Source organism: Ostrea edulis, chromosome 9, assembly GCF_947568905.1.
Source record: "Ostrea edulis chromosome 9, xbOstEdul1.1, whole genome shotgun sequence".
Taxonomy (NCBI): Eukaryota; Metazoa; Mollusca; class Bivalvia; order Ostreida; family Ostreidae; genus Ostrea; species Ostrea edulis.
The window spans coordinates 55,385,272-55,400,323 of NC_079172.1; the positions used below are offsets into that span (position 1 = coordinate 55,385,272).

At 37.0% G+C, this 15,052-nt stretch overlaps 1 protein-coding gene and 1 long non-coding RNA gene across 2 annotated transcripts; both read left to right on the top strand.

The window, feature by feature from the left end:
* The first annotated feature begins 2,349 nt into the window (after positions 1-2,349).
* LOC125658109 (uncharacterized) lies at positions 2,350-4,172 on the top strand. Its single transcript, XR_007363609.2, has 3 exons — positions 2,350-3,043; positions 3,565-3,650; positions 3,975-4,172. It is a non-coding gene; the product is annotated as an uncharacterized LOC125658109 (long non-coding RNA).
* An 8,701-nt stretch (positions 4,173-12,873) lies between these two features.
* On the top strand, positions 12,874-13,953 carry LOC125658101 (mid1-interacting protein 1A-like). Its single transcript, XM_048889237.2, has one exon. The coding sequence runs from the start codon at positions 13,141-13,143 to the stop codon at positions 13,642-13,644; it is 504 nt and encodes a 167-aa protein (XP_048745194.2). The 5' UTR covers positions 12,874-13,140; the 3' UTR covers positions 13,645-13,953.
* The last annotated feature ends 1,099 nt before the right edge of the window (positions 13,954-15,052 follow it).

Here is a 15,052-nt window from a genome sequence, read left to right on the forward strand (position 1 = left end):
TATGACACAGCTACAGAATAGCATTAATAAACATAAACACACGAGTGATTGTATGACAGCATTAATAAACATAAACACACGAGTGATTGTATGACGCAGCTACAGGACAGCATTAATAAACATAAACACACAAGTGATTGTATAACACAGCTACAGGACAGCATTAATAAATATAAATACACGAGTTATTGTATGACACAACTACAGGACAGCATTGATCAACATAAACACACGAGTGATTGTATGACACAGCTACAGGACAGCATTAATAAACATAAACACACGAGTGATTGTATGACGCAGCTACAGGACAGCATTAATAAACATAAACACACGAGTGATTGTATGACACAACTACAGGACAGCATTAATAAACATAAACACACGAGTGATTGTATGACGCAGCTACAGGACAGCATTAATAAACATAAACACACGAGTGATTGTATGACGCAGCTACAGGACAGCATTGATCAACATAAACACACGAGTGATTGTATGACAGCATTAATAAATATAAACACACGAGTTATTGTATGACGCAGCTACAGGACAGCATTAATAAACATAAACACACGAGTGATTGTATGACGCAGTTACAGGACAGCATTAATAAATATAAACACACGAGTTATTGTATGACACAACTACAGGACAGCATTGATCAACATAAACACACGAGTGATTGTATAACACAGCTACAGGACAGCATTAATAAATATAAACACACGAGTGATTGTATAACACAGCTACAGAATAACATTAATAAACATAAACACACGAGTGATTGTATAACACAGCTACAGGACAGCATTAATAAATATAAACACACGAGTGATTGTATAACACAGCTACAGGACAGCATTAATAAATATAAACACACGAGTGATTGTATAACACAGCTACAGAATAGCATAAATAAACATAAACACACGAGTGATTGTATAACACAGCTACAGGACAGCATTAATAAACATAAACACACGAGTGATTGTATGACACAGCTACAGAATAGCATTAATAAACATAAACACACGAGTGATTGTATGACACAGCTACAGGACAGCATTAATAAACATAAACACACGAGTGATTGTATGACACAGCTACAGGACAGCATTAATAAACATAAACACACGAGTGATTGTATAACACAGCTACAGAATATCATTAATAAACATAAACACACGAGTGATTGTATGACACAGCAGAAGGACAGCATTAAACTTGAATTTGGACTATGTCAGGAAGCTTGCATGTAAATTGGTACTTTCCTACCCCTGTGATCCTTGAAAAGATTTTAAAAGATTTTACCTATTTATTTGCATGTAAAACTTTGATCCCCTATTGTGGCCCCATCGTACCCCCCAGGGTCATGGTTTTAATAATCTTGAATCTGCACTATGTCAAGAAGCTTTCATGTAAATGTAAACTACTTTGACCCAGTGGTTCTTGCGAAGATCTTTAAATAGTTTTCCTATAAATACATTGTATTTGTATTTAAAACTTTGATCCCATATTGTGGCCCTATGGTACCCCCCCCCCCCCCCGGGGGGGGGGGGGCATGATTTTGATAAACTTGAATTTGCACTCTGTCAGAAAGCTTTCATGTAAAATTGTACTGTCCTGGCCCAGTGGTTCTTGGGAAGATTTTCAAAGATTTTACCTAATATATGTTCGCATGTAAACTTTCATACCCTACTGTGGTCCCAACCTTCCCCTGGGGGTCATGAGTTTAACAAACGTGAATCTGCACGATGTCAAGACACTTTCATGTAAATTTCAGCTCTTCTGACCCAATGGTTCTTGAGAAGAATATTTTTTAAATCACCCCATCATTTTTTTTTGCAGTTTTGTAATTATCTCTCCTTTCAATGGGACATGGCCCTTTAATTGAAAAAAAAACTTGAAAGCTACTTCACCCAAGGATGCGTTTTGCCAAATTTGCTTGAAATTGATCCAGTGGTTCTGGAGAGGAAGTCGAAAATGTAGAACGTTTACATACGGACAGACAGACACACAACGGACAACAGGCGATCAGAAGAGCTCACTTGAGTTTTCAGCTCAGGTGAGCTAAAAAGTACATATTGCAGCTGTGTTTCCAACTATAAAAACTAATTGTGATTTCTACAAGCCTCTGTATTGTTCATTGTATTATCACTTAATACATGTACATCCTTGTCCATTGTGTACATACATGATCAAAATCATTATGTGTTATAAGATTCAGAATTTGTTTTCGCCAATCATGCACTCGTCATGCACACACAGTTCATTTTGAAATGCAGACGACACGCACACCTGTGCAATGCTACAAAATGCGGAAGAATTTCCATCGTTTAAATGACCTCGGCCTTGTCGTCTGCGGCATGTTACAGACGATCTATCAATACTATCGGGAAGTCATTGTCCGATGGCTTGGTTGAGTTCAAGTTAAGGTCGATTGTTACACGAAATAATCACAACCTTGGCAGTAAGCTGTGGATCAACTGGGGTTTTAAAAATAAGAGTGCTTTGATTTCAAGGTTGCTTTATTTTGACAGTCGTGGCTGGCCTTCAACTTGACAAAGACTTGTTAAAAACATACAATATCAATCGAATTTGCAAACATTTAAAGGGAACGTAGGGTCAAAAATCAAATTTTGATATGTGAAAACTGGTACCATGCAGACAACAAAATCAAGCATAGAAAAAATAATTGCTGTTGATAACAAGATTTAATCTGTCATTTACACTGAAAACTGAGCTGAATGGGAGAATCTCTTATCATGGCGGCTGATGACGTGTATGCGGCAATTCATTACAACTGCTGTGCCTATAGCACTAAATGGGTTACAGAGTATCTATAATTTAAATGTCAGAAGTTCAATCGAAATTTTGCACTTTGGTCAAAGGAAAAGGAATACATGTATCTACCTTTTAGCATCCCTGATCTCCCCAAAAACTATTAACATTGTGGAAGAATTCTGATACATAACCTTGGGAATGAATATTTTGTTTTGAACGGCATTTTGAGAAAGATTCTTTGAAAGAGGATATCAGGGTAAGTATAAATTATATTTGCTTTTTACTTGGTAAATACTAATAATTCTTAATGTGTAAATAACCAGAGTTTATTTAAAACAAACTTTTACTTATACAATAATTTTCTAATCTAATCTAATTCAGTTTATTTTAATATCCTTATCCAGTGAACATTTTGTACAAGCTAAATATGAAATATTCAAAGTTAAATTAATATCTAATTAAATTAAGATATTGAGATACACATTAAAACCTATTAAAAAGAAGATGCATGCAGTAACTAAAATATTTGATGGCAGCAAGCGTAAGTTAAGGAAATAAGAGAAAATAGCTCAAAAAGATGAAGAAAAGGAAAAGCGGGATCCATGTAATCCTTTCAAAAATCATCCCAGCACTAGCACATTTTGTATTAGGCCCTATACTATTGTTTGTTTTTTTTAAAAGAAATTGAGAATGTACAAGTAAACAAATGAAGTATAGTATATATGAAGTATAGTTTATATAATTAATTAGTCATTATGAGTATTTTTCATTTTTCAGCTAATCCATTTTCTTTTGGAAACCAATGAAAAACTCATATGCAGAACCTATTGACCAACCTGGACTATCAGCATCTAAGAAAACAGGTAATTTGATGCATTTCTCTAAATGATTAACAAAGTTTTACAACCAAGGTCATTTGAATTCCCCCTTTGCAGTTAATCTTTCAAGTCTTGACATTTACGTGGTAATTACTGCAGGGGTGTAGTGATAATCAACTGATTTGTGCTGTATACAGGTTCACATTGCAAGATTCTCTTGTAAACAGATGTACTAATAAATCAGAAAGAGAGAAAACTACTATGAAAAATAAACTCTTTGTTGTGTGAAAAACATGTACATGCACTTTCAGGAAAATTCATTATTTAAGTTATAAAGTAATGGTTTGATTTCATTTTGTATATTTTCAGCTCAATGAAGACATGAATAGTGACAAAAATATCCCACTCTCAATCCATATTGAAGAATAAATCAACTTTGTGCAACATATACAGATAGAATTGCCCAGTCATTGTCCATCATATGTGCTAAGGAATGTTCAAGTGAAGAATGAAGAAGTGATTAGATAATGAACTGTATAAAGAATACAAAATTAAAAGTTTAAGAATTAAGAGCGTCGTTTTTATCAATCCATCCCAATTCACTGGTGTTTTCATTTGAAGCTGCTAATGATTCCTCTTCATTATAATCAGGCTCATATTGATATCATTTGCAGTCAGACATGATCAGCTGCTTTCACAGAGAGGCAATTGGGGTATCTTAAAACTATAATCATGTATAATCTAATAGTATTAACATTTTGCTATTACTGCATACCATTTTCAATGGTGATAAATGGGATTTCGGAAGGGGATGGAAGGAACTGTGTAGAAATGGGGATGGGGAAGGAGAATGCGGTTTGTAGGGGATGATGAGGGGAAATTGTAGAAACAGGATAGTCACTATTAGAGGAAGGGATAAAGTGCTGTAGAGGTTATGGGCACAGACGGCTTTTTAGCACAGGCACTTGTTTCTGTAAATGACTTATGACCTCTGTATACTAATAACAACACAAGGTACCTAGCTTCAAATGACACAGAATGGCACCCCCTGAGAATGTCGGCCTTTTGAGCCTCCAAGGAATATGCGATGCTAATGTATTTACTACCGTTGTATTGTACAATCATTCAGCTTAAAAACCATGTATGACATGACTGCATTCATTGCCTCTTGTCGCCGAAAACTGCAACAAAAAAAGGCTTTTCCGTTTTATACCACGAAGTGCTATGTACTGATACCGCACAGAATGAGAAGATATTAATGCATGTAAGCTTGAAAGTTATGAATTGAAGCCCTGGAGCAAAGAATGACCCCCCCCCCTCCCAGCCTGAGGGGAAAAAATTGCGACAGCAATGACGAACACTATATAACGACACCCCTTAAGCCTTAAATACCTTATACTGTTTATAATAAGTATATTCTATATTATACCAGTCCAGTAGAAGGCCAATCTCTAAAGCTTGTGAAAAGCGTGAAACAACTACATCAATCGAAATTGGGTTGAGAGAGACAAGGAATCCACACATTTTGGAGGAATTATCATCGCAAAAAAAATCAGAAGGGGGGATTATAGTTATCAGGTGTCTGTGGAAAAAAAATATGGGGGATGGAGTCCCCTTTATTTTTTGTAGCATCCCCCCCCTAATGTTAGTAACTAAATTATATAAAATAAGATCAATTGTGGTTAATGGTCACATTAAAATCATCCTTTTGCCTGTTATTTTTAATTCATCTCTGATGCTCTATCTTTCTATAAATAATTCTAAAGAATTCCAAACGTAATTTTAGAAGAGCGTGCTAGCCAGTCAAAATCGACCACGTATTCTGTGCGGTATCAGTACATAGCACTTCGTGGTATAAAACGGAAAAGCCTTTTTTTGTTGCAGTTTTCGGCGACAAGAGGCAAAGAATGCAGTCATGTCATACATGGTTTTTAAGCTGAATGATTGTACAATACAACGGTAGTAAATACATTAGCATCGCATATTCCTTGGAGGCTCAAAAGGCCGACATTCTCAGGGGGTGCCATTCTGTGTCATTTGAAGCTAGGTACCTTGTGTTGTTATTAGTATACAGAGGTCATAAGTCATTTACAGAAACAAGTGCCTGTGCTTTTTAGGCCGGGACTTTGGAAAGTATGATGATAGATAGAGATTGTGGAAAGTAGTGTGATAGATAAAAGGTGTGCAAAGTAGTGAGATAGATAGAGACTGTGAGAAGTAGTATGATAGATAGTGACTGTGAGAAGTAGTGTGATAGATAGAGATTGTGAGAAGTAGGGTGATAGATAGTGACTGTGAGAAGTAGTGAGATAGATAGTGTCTGTGAGAAGTAGTGAGATAGATAGTGACTGTGGGAAGTAGTGAGAGAGATAGTGACTGTGAGAAGTAGTGTGATAGATAGAGATTGTGAGAAGTAGGGTGATAGATAGAGATTGTGAGAAGTAGTGTGATAGATAGTGACTGTGAGAAGGAGTGAGATAGATAGTGACTGTGAGAAGTAGTGTGATAGATAGTGACTGTGAGAAGTAGTGTGATAGATAGAGATTGTGAGAAGTAGTATTATAGATAGTGACTGTGAGAAGTAATGTGATAGATAGTGACTGTGAGAAGTAGTGTGACAGTGACTGTGAGAAGTAGTGTGATAGATAGTGACTGTGAGAAGTAGTGTGATAGATAGTGACTGTGAGAAGTAGTGTGATAGATAGTGATTGTGAGAAGTAGTGAGATAGATAGAGATTGTGAGAAGGAGTGTGATAGATAGTGACTGTGAGAAGTAGTGTGATAGATAGTGACTATGAGAAGTAGTGTGATAGTGACTGTGAGAAGTAGTGTGATAGATAGTGACTGTGAGAAGTAGTATGATTGATAGAGATTGTGAGAAGGAGTGTGATAGATAGTGACTGTGAGAAGTAGTGTGATAGATAGTGACTATGAGAAGTAGGGTGATAGATAGTGACTGTGAGAAGTAGTGAGATAGATAGTGTCTGTGAGAAGTAGTATGATAGATAGAGATTGTGAGAAGGAGTGTGATAGATAGTGACTGTGAGAAGTAGTGTGATAGATAGTGACTGTGAGAAGTAGTATGATAGATAGTGACTGTGAGAAGTAGTGTGATAGATAGTGACTGTGAGAAGTAGTGTGATAGATAGTGACTGTGAGAAGGAGTGTGATAGATAGAGATTGTGAGAAGTAGTGAGATAGATAGTGACTGTGAGAAGTAGTGTGATAGATAGAGATTGTGAGAAGTAGTGTGATAGATAGAGATTGTGAGAAGTAGTATGATAGATAGTGACTGTGAGAAGTAGTGTGATAGTGACTGTGAGAAGTAGTGTGATAGATAGAGATTGTGAGAAGTAGTGAGATAGATAGTGACTGTGAGAAGTAGTGTGATAGATAGTAACTGTGAGAAGTAGTGTGATAATGACTGTGAGAAGTAGTGTGATAGATAGTGACTGTGAGAAGGAGTGTGACAGTGACTATGAGAAGTAGGGTGATAGATAGTGACTGTGAGAAGTAGTGAGATAGATAGTGACTGTGAGAAGTAGTGTGATAGATAGTGACTGTGAGAAGTAGTGTGATAGATAGTGACTGTGAGAAGTAGTGTGATAGATAGAGATTGTGAGAAGTAGTGAGATAGATAGTGACTGTGAGAAGTAGTGTGACAGTGACTGTGAGAAGTAGTGAGATAGATAGTGACTGTGAGAAGTAGTGTGATAGATAGTGACTGTGAGAAGTAGTGTGATAGATAGTGTCTGTGAGAAGTAGTGAGATAGTGACTGTGAGAAGTAGTGTGACAGTGACTGTGAGAAGTAGTGAGATAGATAGTGACTGTGAGAAGTAGTGTAATAGATAGAGACTGTGAGAAGTAATATGGTAGATAGTGACTGCAAGAAGTAGTGTGATACATGTATATAGTGACTGTGAGAAGTAGTGTGACAGTGACTGTGAGAAGTAGTGTGATAGATAGTGACTGTGAGAAGTAGTGAGATAGATAGTGACTGTGAGAAGTAGTGAGATAGATAGTGACTGTGAGAAGTAGTGTGATAGTGACTGTGAGAAGTAGTGTGATAGATAGTGACTGTGAGAAGTAGTGAGATAGATAGTGACTGTGAGAAGTAGTGTAATAGATAGAGACTGTGAGAAGTAATATGGTAGATAGTGACTGCAAGAAGTAGTGTGATACATGTATATAGTGACTGTGAGAAGTAGTGTGACAGTGACTGTGAGAAGTAGTGTGATAGATAGTGACTGTGAGAAGTAGTGAGATAGATAGTGACTGTGAGAAGTAGTGAGATAGATAGTGACTGTGAGAAGTAGTGTGACAGTGACTGTGAGAAGTAGTGAGATAGATAGTGACTGTGAGAAGTAGTGTGATAGATAGTGACTGTGAGAAGTAGTGTGATAGATAGTGACTGTGAGAAGTAGTGAGATAGATAGTGACTGTGAGAAGTAGTGTGATAGATAGTGACTGTGAGAAGTAGTGTGATAGATAGTGACTGTGAGAAGTAGTGTGATAGATAGAGATTGTGAGAAGTAGTGAGATAGATAGTGACTGTGAGAAGTAGTGTGACAGTGACTGTGAGAAGTAGTGAGATAGATAGTGACTGTGAGAAGTAGTGTGATAGATAGTGACTGTGAGAAGTAGTGTGATAGATAGTGTCTGTGAGAAGTAGTGAGATAGTGACTGTGAGAAGTAGTGTGACAGTGACTGTGAGAAGTAGTGAGATAGATAGTGACTGTGAGAAGTAGTGTGATAGATAGAGATTGTGAGAAGTAGTGAGATAGATAGTGACTGCAAGAAGTAGTGTGATACATGTATATAGTGACTGTGAGAAGTAGTGTGACAGTGACTGTGAGAAGTAGTGTGATAGATAGTGACTGTGAGAAGTAGTGAGATAGATAGTGACTGTGAGAAGTAGTGAGATAGATAGTGACTGTGAGAAGTAGTGTGATAGTGACTGTGAGAAGTAGTGTGATAGATAGTGACTGTGAGAAGTAGTGAGATAGATAGTGACTGTGAGAAGTAGTGTAATAGATAGAGACTGTGAGAAGTAATATGGTAGATAGTGACTGTGAGAAGTAGTGTGATAGTGACTGTGAGAAGTAGTGTGATAGTGACTGTGAGAAGTAGTGTGATAGATAGTGATGGTGAGAAGTAGTGTGATAGTGACTGTGAGAAGTAGTGTGATGGATAGAGATTGTGAGAAGTAGTGTGATAGTGACTGCGAGAAGTAATGTGATAGATAGTGACTGTGAGAAGTAGTGTGATAGATAGTGACTGTGAGAAGTAGTGTGATAGTAACTGTGAGAAGGAGTGTGACAGTGACTATGAGAAGTAGTGAGATAGATAGAGATTGTGAGAAGTAGTGAGATAGATAGATACTGTGAGAAGTAGTGTGATAGTGACTGTGATAAGTAGTGTGATAGATAGATACTGTGAGAAGTAGTGTGATAGTTACTGTGAGAAGGAGTGTGACAGTGACTGTGAGAAGTAGTGAGATAGATAGAGATTGTGAGAAGTAGTGAGATAGATAGATACTGTGAGAAGTAGTGTGATAGTGACTGTGATAAGTAGTGTGATAGATAGTGACTGTGAGAAGTAGTGTGATAGTTACTGTGAGAAGGAGTGTGACAGTGACTGTGAGAAGTAGTGAGATAGATAGATACTGTGAGAAGTAGTGTGATAGTGACTGTGATAAGTAGTGTGATAGATAGATACTGTGAGAAGTAGTGTGATAGTGACTGTGAGAAGTAGTGTGACTGTGAGAAGTAGTGTGATAGTGACTGTGAGAAGTAGTGTGATAGATAGAGATTGTGAGAAGTAGTGTGATAGTGACTGTGAGAAGTAGTGTGATAGATAGTGACTGTGAGAAGTAGTGTGACAGTCACTGTGAGAAGTAGTGTGATAGTGACTGTGAGAAGTAGTGAGATAGATAGTGACTGTGAGAAGTAGTGTGATAGATAGTGACTGTGAGAAGTAGTGTGATAGATAGTGACTGCGAGAAGTAGTGTGATAGATAGTGACCGTGAGAAGTAGTGTGATAGATAGTGACTGTGAGAAGTAGTGTGATAGTAACTGTGAGAAGGAGTGTGACAGTGACTATGAGAAGTAGTGAGATAGATAGAGATTGTGAGAAGTAGTGAGATAGATAGATACTGTGAGAAGTAGTGTGATAGTGACTGTGAGAAGTAGTGTGATAGTGACTGTGAGAAGTAGTGTGATAGTGACTGTGAGAAGTAGTGTGACTGTGAGAATTAGTGTGATAGATACTGTGAGAAGTAGTGTGATAGTGACTGTGAGAAGTAGTGTGATAGATAGAGAGTGTGAGAAGTAGTGTGATATTGACTGTGAGAAGTAGTGTGATAGTGACTGTGAGAAGTAGTGTGACTGTGAGAAGTAGTGTGATAGATACTGTGAGAAGTAGTGTGATAGATAGTGACTGTGAGAAGTAGTGTGATAGATAGTGTCTGTGAGAAGTAGTGTGACAGTGACTGTGAGAAGTAATGTGACAGTGACTGTGAGAAGTAGTGAGATAGATATAGATTTTGAGAAGTAGTGTGATAGATAGAATCTGTGAGAAGAAGTGAGATACTAGTAAATAGAGACTGTGGGAATAGGACAAATGATTCAAACTTTAGGAAGTAGGACAAAGAACAGATACTGTGGAAAGAAGGGTATAAATATACTTTGAGAAATTGGGCAAAGGTTAGAAACTTTGAGAAGTTTGATAAGGGATAAAGACTGTTAGACGTGGGGCTCTGGATAGGGACTGTAAGAAGTAGGACGATAAATAGAGACTTTGGGAACTAAGACAAAGGCAGGGGATACAGACTGAGAAGTAGAGCAAGGGTTCGTGACAGGGAAATAAGGCAGGGGATACAGACTGAGAAGTAGAGCAAGGGTTCGTGACAGGGAAATAAGGCAGGGGATACAGACTGAGAAGTAGAGCAAGGGTTCGTGACAGGGAAATAAGGCAGGGGATAGAGGTTGGGAAGTAGACACAGGGTGGAGAAATGTGGAGAGTAAAACAAGGGGTGGATATTGTGGGAAATAGGACAAGTGGTGAATACTGTGGGAAATAGGACAAGTGGTGAATACTGTGGGAAATAGAGCAAATGGTGAATACTGTGGGAAATAGGACAAGTGGTGAATACTGTGGGAAATAGAGCAAATGGTGAATACTGTGGGAAATAGGGTAAGTGGTGAATACTGTGGGAAATAGGACAAGTGGTGAATACTGTGGGAAATAGGGCAAGTGGTGTATACTGTGGGAAATAGGGCAAGTGGTGTATACTGTGGGAAATAGGACAAGTGGTGAATAATGTGGGGAAATAGGGCAAGTGGTGAATACTGTGGGAAATAGGGCAAGTGGTGAATACTGTGGGAAATAGGGCAAGTGATGAATAATGTGGGAAATAGGGCAAGTGGTGAATACTGTGGGAAATAGGGCAAGTGGTGAATACTGTGGGAAATAGGGCAAGTGGTGTATACTGTGGGAAATAGAGCAAGTGGTGAATACTGTGGGAAATAGAGCAAGTGGTGAATACTGTGGGAAATAAGTGCTGAATACTGTGGGAAATAGGGCAAGGGATGTATTCTATTGGAAATAGGGCAGAGATTGGGTACTGTGGAAAGTTGGGCAGTGGATACTACATGTAACTGTGATGCTATGAGAAGTATAGGAGGATTCTAAAGCATCCTATGATTGATATGAGATGTACAGGCGAGGGAAAGTCGTGAAAGTGCTATGGGAAGAAACAAAGATTATGTCAGAGAAGAAGGGGGAAGGGAGAACGTGTTAAATACTAGGGAAATCTGAAAAGTTTGCATAATTAATCTTTAACATTGAAAATTGTGTTCACGATTTCTCCTGATCAATGCGCGGTAAATTTCGGAACAGTATTTTGAAGTTGCTGAATATTCTCTTAAGGGTTCAAATACATGTATATACAAATGTATTCAAACTAAGAGGATCTGGCAATGGATTGAAAAGTGGCATGCCGTCATTTTTTCTTGTATGATCACAAAAATTAAGATGTCTATGCTGAGACTAAAAGGTATATTTGTGAAAAGGACCACGGATCCCTAAATGAGAAATATTACGTAACACGATATTATCATCTATTTCTTTAAACGTGCCACAAACAAATTGAAGTGTGCAGGAAATAAATTTGACATAAAATTATTGAAGGCTTGGGGAACTTTTCCTTGCTATGAAGAATAAGACACTGTCCCCTATAATCAGGTATCTAAAGAGGCTGAATTCCCCATCTTATTCAAATTATGGATAAGTAACGAACAGATAGTTTTAATTCACTCCATAACATGTAGATACAATTAACCCACCGAATAAAAAACGTACGGCATCCCTTCTATTATAAGTGAAATTCTAGTAATTTCACCCTCCTGTGATGTCATAAGATTTTGCAAAATCAATGATTTATTTAGATTTATGCATGATTGGAACATAAATTTTATTGGAGACTTTTCCGATAGTTATTGTAAAAAATCTTGTTAAACATGAAATATTTCAAAGGTCTAATTTATATATGAATAATCAATGTTTTGTTTCAAAATATTGAATCCAGGGGAAATAACTCTGTTTTCTGTAATTTCTTTATCATGTCCATTATGCGAAAGATTTTCTTTATTTTTCACAGACATTTTGTACATTTTTTGTAAAGAACCAGTTTCATGTAACTGTTAACTATATACCGTTATATCGTTATGACCAGTTTTTGTGATTTTTTTATTATGCTATTTAAGGAAAATTGCAATTTTTTGACGTTGATATATGGTTCTGATTAAATAAAGTGATGGCCTACATTTTTTATTTGATAATTTAGGAGTTTTAACTCCAATAAATGGAAATAAAATACGTTTTCCATACTTTATCAGATGATACATGTAAAGCGAGTATGGAGTTACCTTAAATGTTATCAGACCCGAATTGAAAGAAATTTCAAATTTGTTAGGAAAAAATCTTAAAGTGGTTGAGGTTTCTCCTGCCCTTCTTATTCACGGGGCCGCTATCTTTTCACGTCGTAGGAACCGCACCTATAGACTTATGTCGAGGAACAATAGTAGTAGTATATATAGACTAATTTTGTCTTTGTTATCTGTAGCTGAATAAAGAAATATCATGTATCAATTTCTGTAAGTGTGACAATGATATGTTCCAGGGATGGGTTATAAGCACATGGCGATGTTTACGCTTGGCAGATATAAATATCAGTCGGGCAACTTATGATCAAACCGACCAATCAGAGTAGAGCATTGATGACCTGACCTTGGTTACTAATACATAAGCTAATATAACCGGCGATGCGTTCGGTCAATGTGTGAATGTTGAAATAGTCGCTTGAGGATGTACTTACTGCATTTAACTTAACATTCTAAAACAACAGGATTTTCATTGTGCATGTGTTTAGCAGGAAAGAAGGCCAACTGAGCGTGCAATTTTACATTTAGGAAGTAGTGTATTAGTTCACGCCCAGACGATTACCAAGTGATAAGGTGCTACTTTACAACAATATGATGTCCGAAAGTCAAACAAAGAACAGTTCTGGCGATCAGAAACAAAATCAGTCTCTGCTGACGGTTCTTAACAAATTTGTCCAAGCAGTGAATATCATGGACGAAACGGTGATGATTCCTAGCCGGTTGAAAGACATGGAAATTGGATGTATGACAGAAAATCCAGAGATCTTGGAGGAAAATAATAATATGGCACTCATAAATACCATGAGGCCAGAAACAGACTTGTACAGTTTCTTCAAGTTATTGAATACCATTAAAAAGGAAATTATCAGTGGAAATTCTGGAGAAGAGGAAAAAAGTGTGACGTCATCGGATTCCGAAGATGATACTGCAAATGATTCTTCTAAGAAGACCGCGGATCTGTTCCGTCATCATTTACAGGGACTGTTCACCGTCATGAATCAGCTGACGGACACGGCAAAAGTGCTGACGGACAAATATGAGTCCGAATTTCTAGGGGATGGTCCCAGTAGATCTATAACATCTTTTGCAATTTGATGAAGTACATTGTTGACCGTTGGGTCATTGATATGCAATGAGTGTGACTCTGCTCAAATTCTATTGGTGCACGACTTGTGTTCATTGTACGATGGGATGGGTCTTTGTGGTTATATTTTTAGGATTGCATCACTCGTCCAAGTACCGTGAAGTGTGAAGAAAACAACCTAAATTTATGTGCATATATTTTCTTATTTATTTCATTATCTCATCATATACCTTTGCAAACATGATAATTTTGCAAAATACACATGTGTTTTCGACCTTTCGTTAATTTACTTTTAAGTGAATAAACTATAAATTAGTAAATGTACATAGTTTTTCATTTTTCAAATGATCACGGGTATTTGGATTTGGGTTCCATGGCAATATCTAAATATTATGATTTTTATTGATTGGGAACGTGAAAATTAAAGGTCTCGTGTCGGCTTCAATGCACAGGCTTTTAAAAGAAATATGTATTTAAAAAAGTTGTTCCGTAACGAGCCGTTTGGCTTTTGATTTGAATGAGTCCTATATTGCTCATCAATTCACTTTTATTGACACGTATTAAATTTTCTTGAACAACCAACATAACAAGTAAGGTTGAACAGCAGTCGTTATGGTAATCGTTATATCATGGTGAGTTCTGCAGTGCGATGCATATTGTTTTCAAGAGGTCACTTAGGTTTGGTGGTAGTGTGCAATCAACAAAATTTTGCCTGCGGAACTTGTACGATACTGGTGAATCTTATATGCATATCCTGGTTGTCAATACTGCGATGTAGCGAAGCTTGCATATCTTTACCAGGTAAACCTTTCACCTGAGTCATTCAACTGTTAATCATGAAGTGTAGCATGTGGGCGTTAAGATACCCCCGCATTTATCTTTTTAGAAAAGAACGAAGGAGATTGTCTAGCAACTACAGATTTGATAAAGCATACCCAAACCGTCGTACATATGTAACGTTTTAACTCAATTGGACAAATAACATTATACCCCTCCCCCTCTCTCTCTCTTTCTTGTGTTGCAATCTCTTTATATCAGTTATACAAACAATATAGTCGATAATTCCAATTTTAATGAAATATTTTAGTATTAACTTACAAGCTAAGGTTTTCCGTTTATTAGATGTTTCATGAACTGTTTAGTATTAACTTACAAGCTAAGGTTTTCCGTTTATTAGATGTTTCATGAACTGTTTAGTATTAACTTACAAACTAAGGTTTTCCGTTTATTAGATGTTTCATGAACTGTTGAATAATCTTGATCCGTTTATTAGATGTTTCATGAACTGTTGAATAATCTTGATCCGCCTAACGAGAGAGAGAATTTTTAATTTTTCAAGTTTAACTTTCTCCTGCTTTTAGACCGATTAATTGAAAGACACAATCCAACTTTTCTCTGCAGTGCCTCCGCGCTTGTGCT

What these genes read in the sequence shown, in the direction of transcription:
- LOC125658101 (XM_048889237.2), top strand. Translation starts at nt 13,141, where the DNA reads ATGATGTCCGAAAGTCAAACAAAGAACAGTTCTGGCGATCAGAAACAA.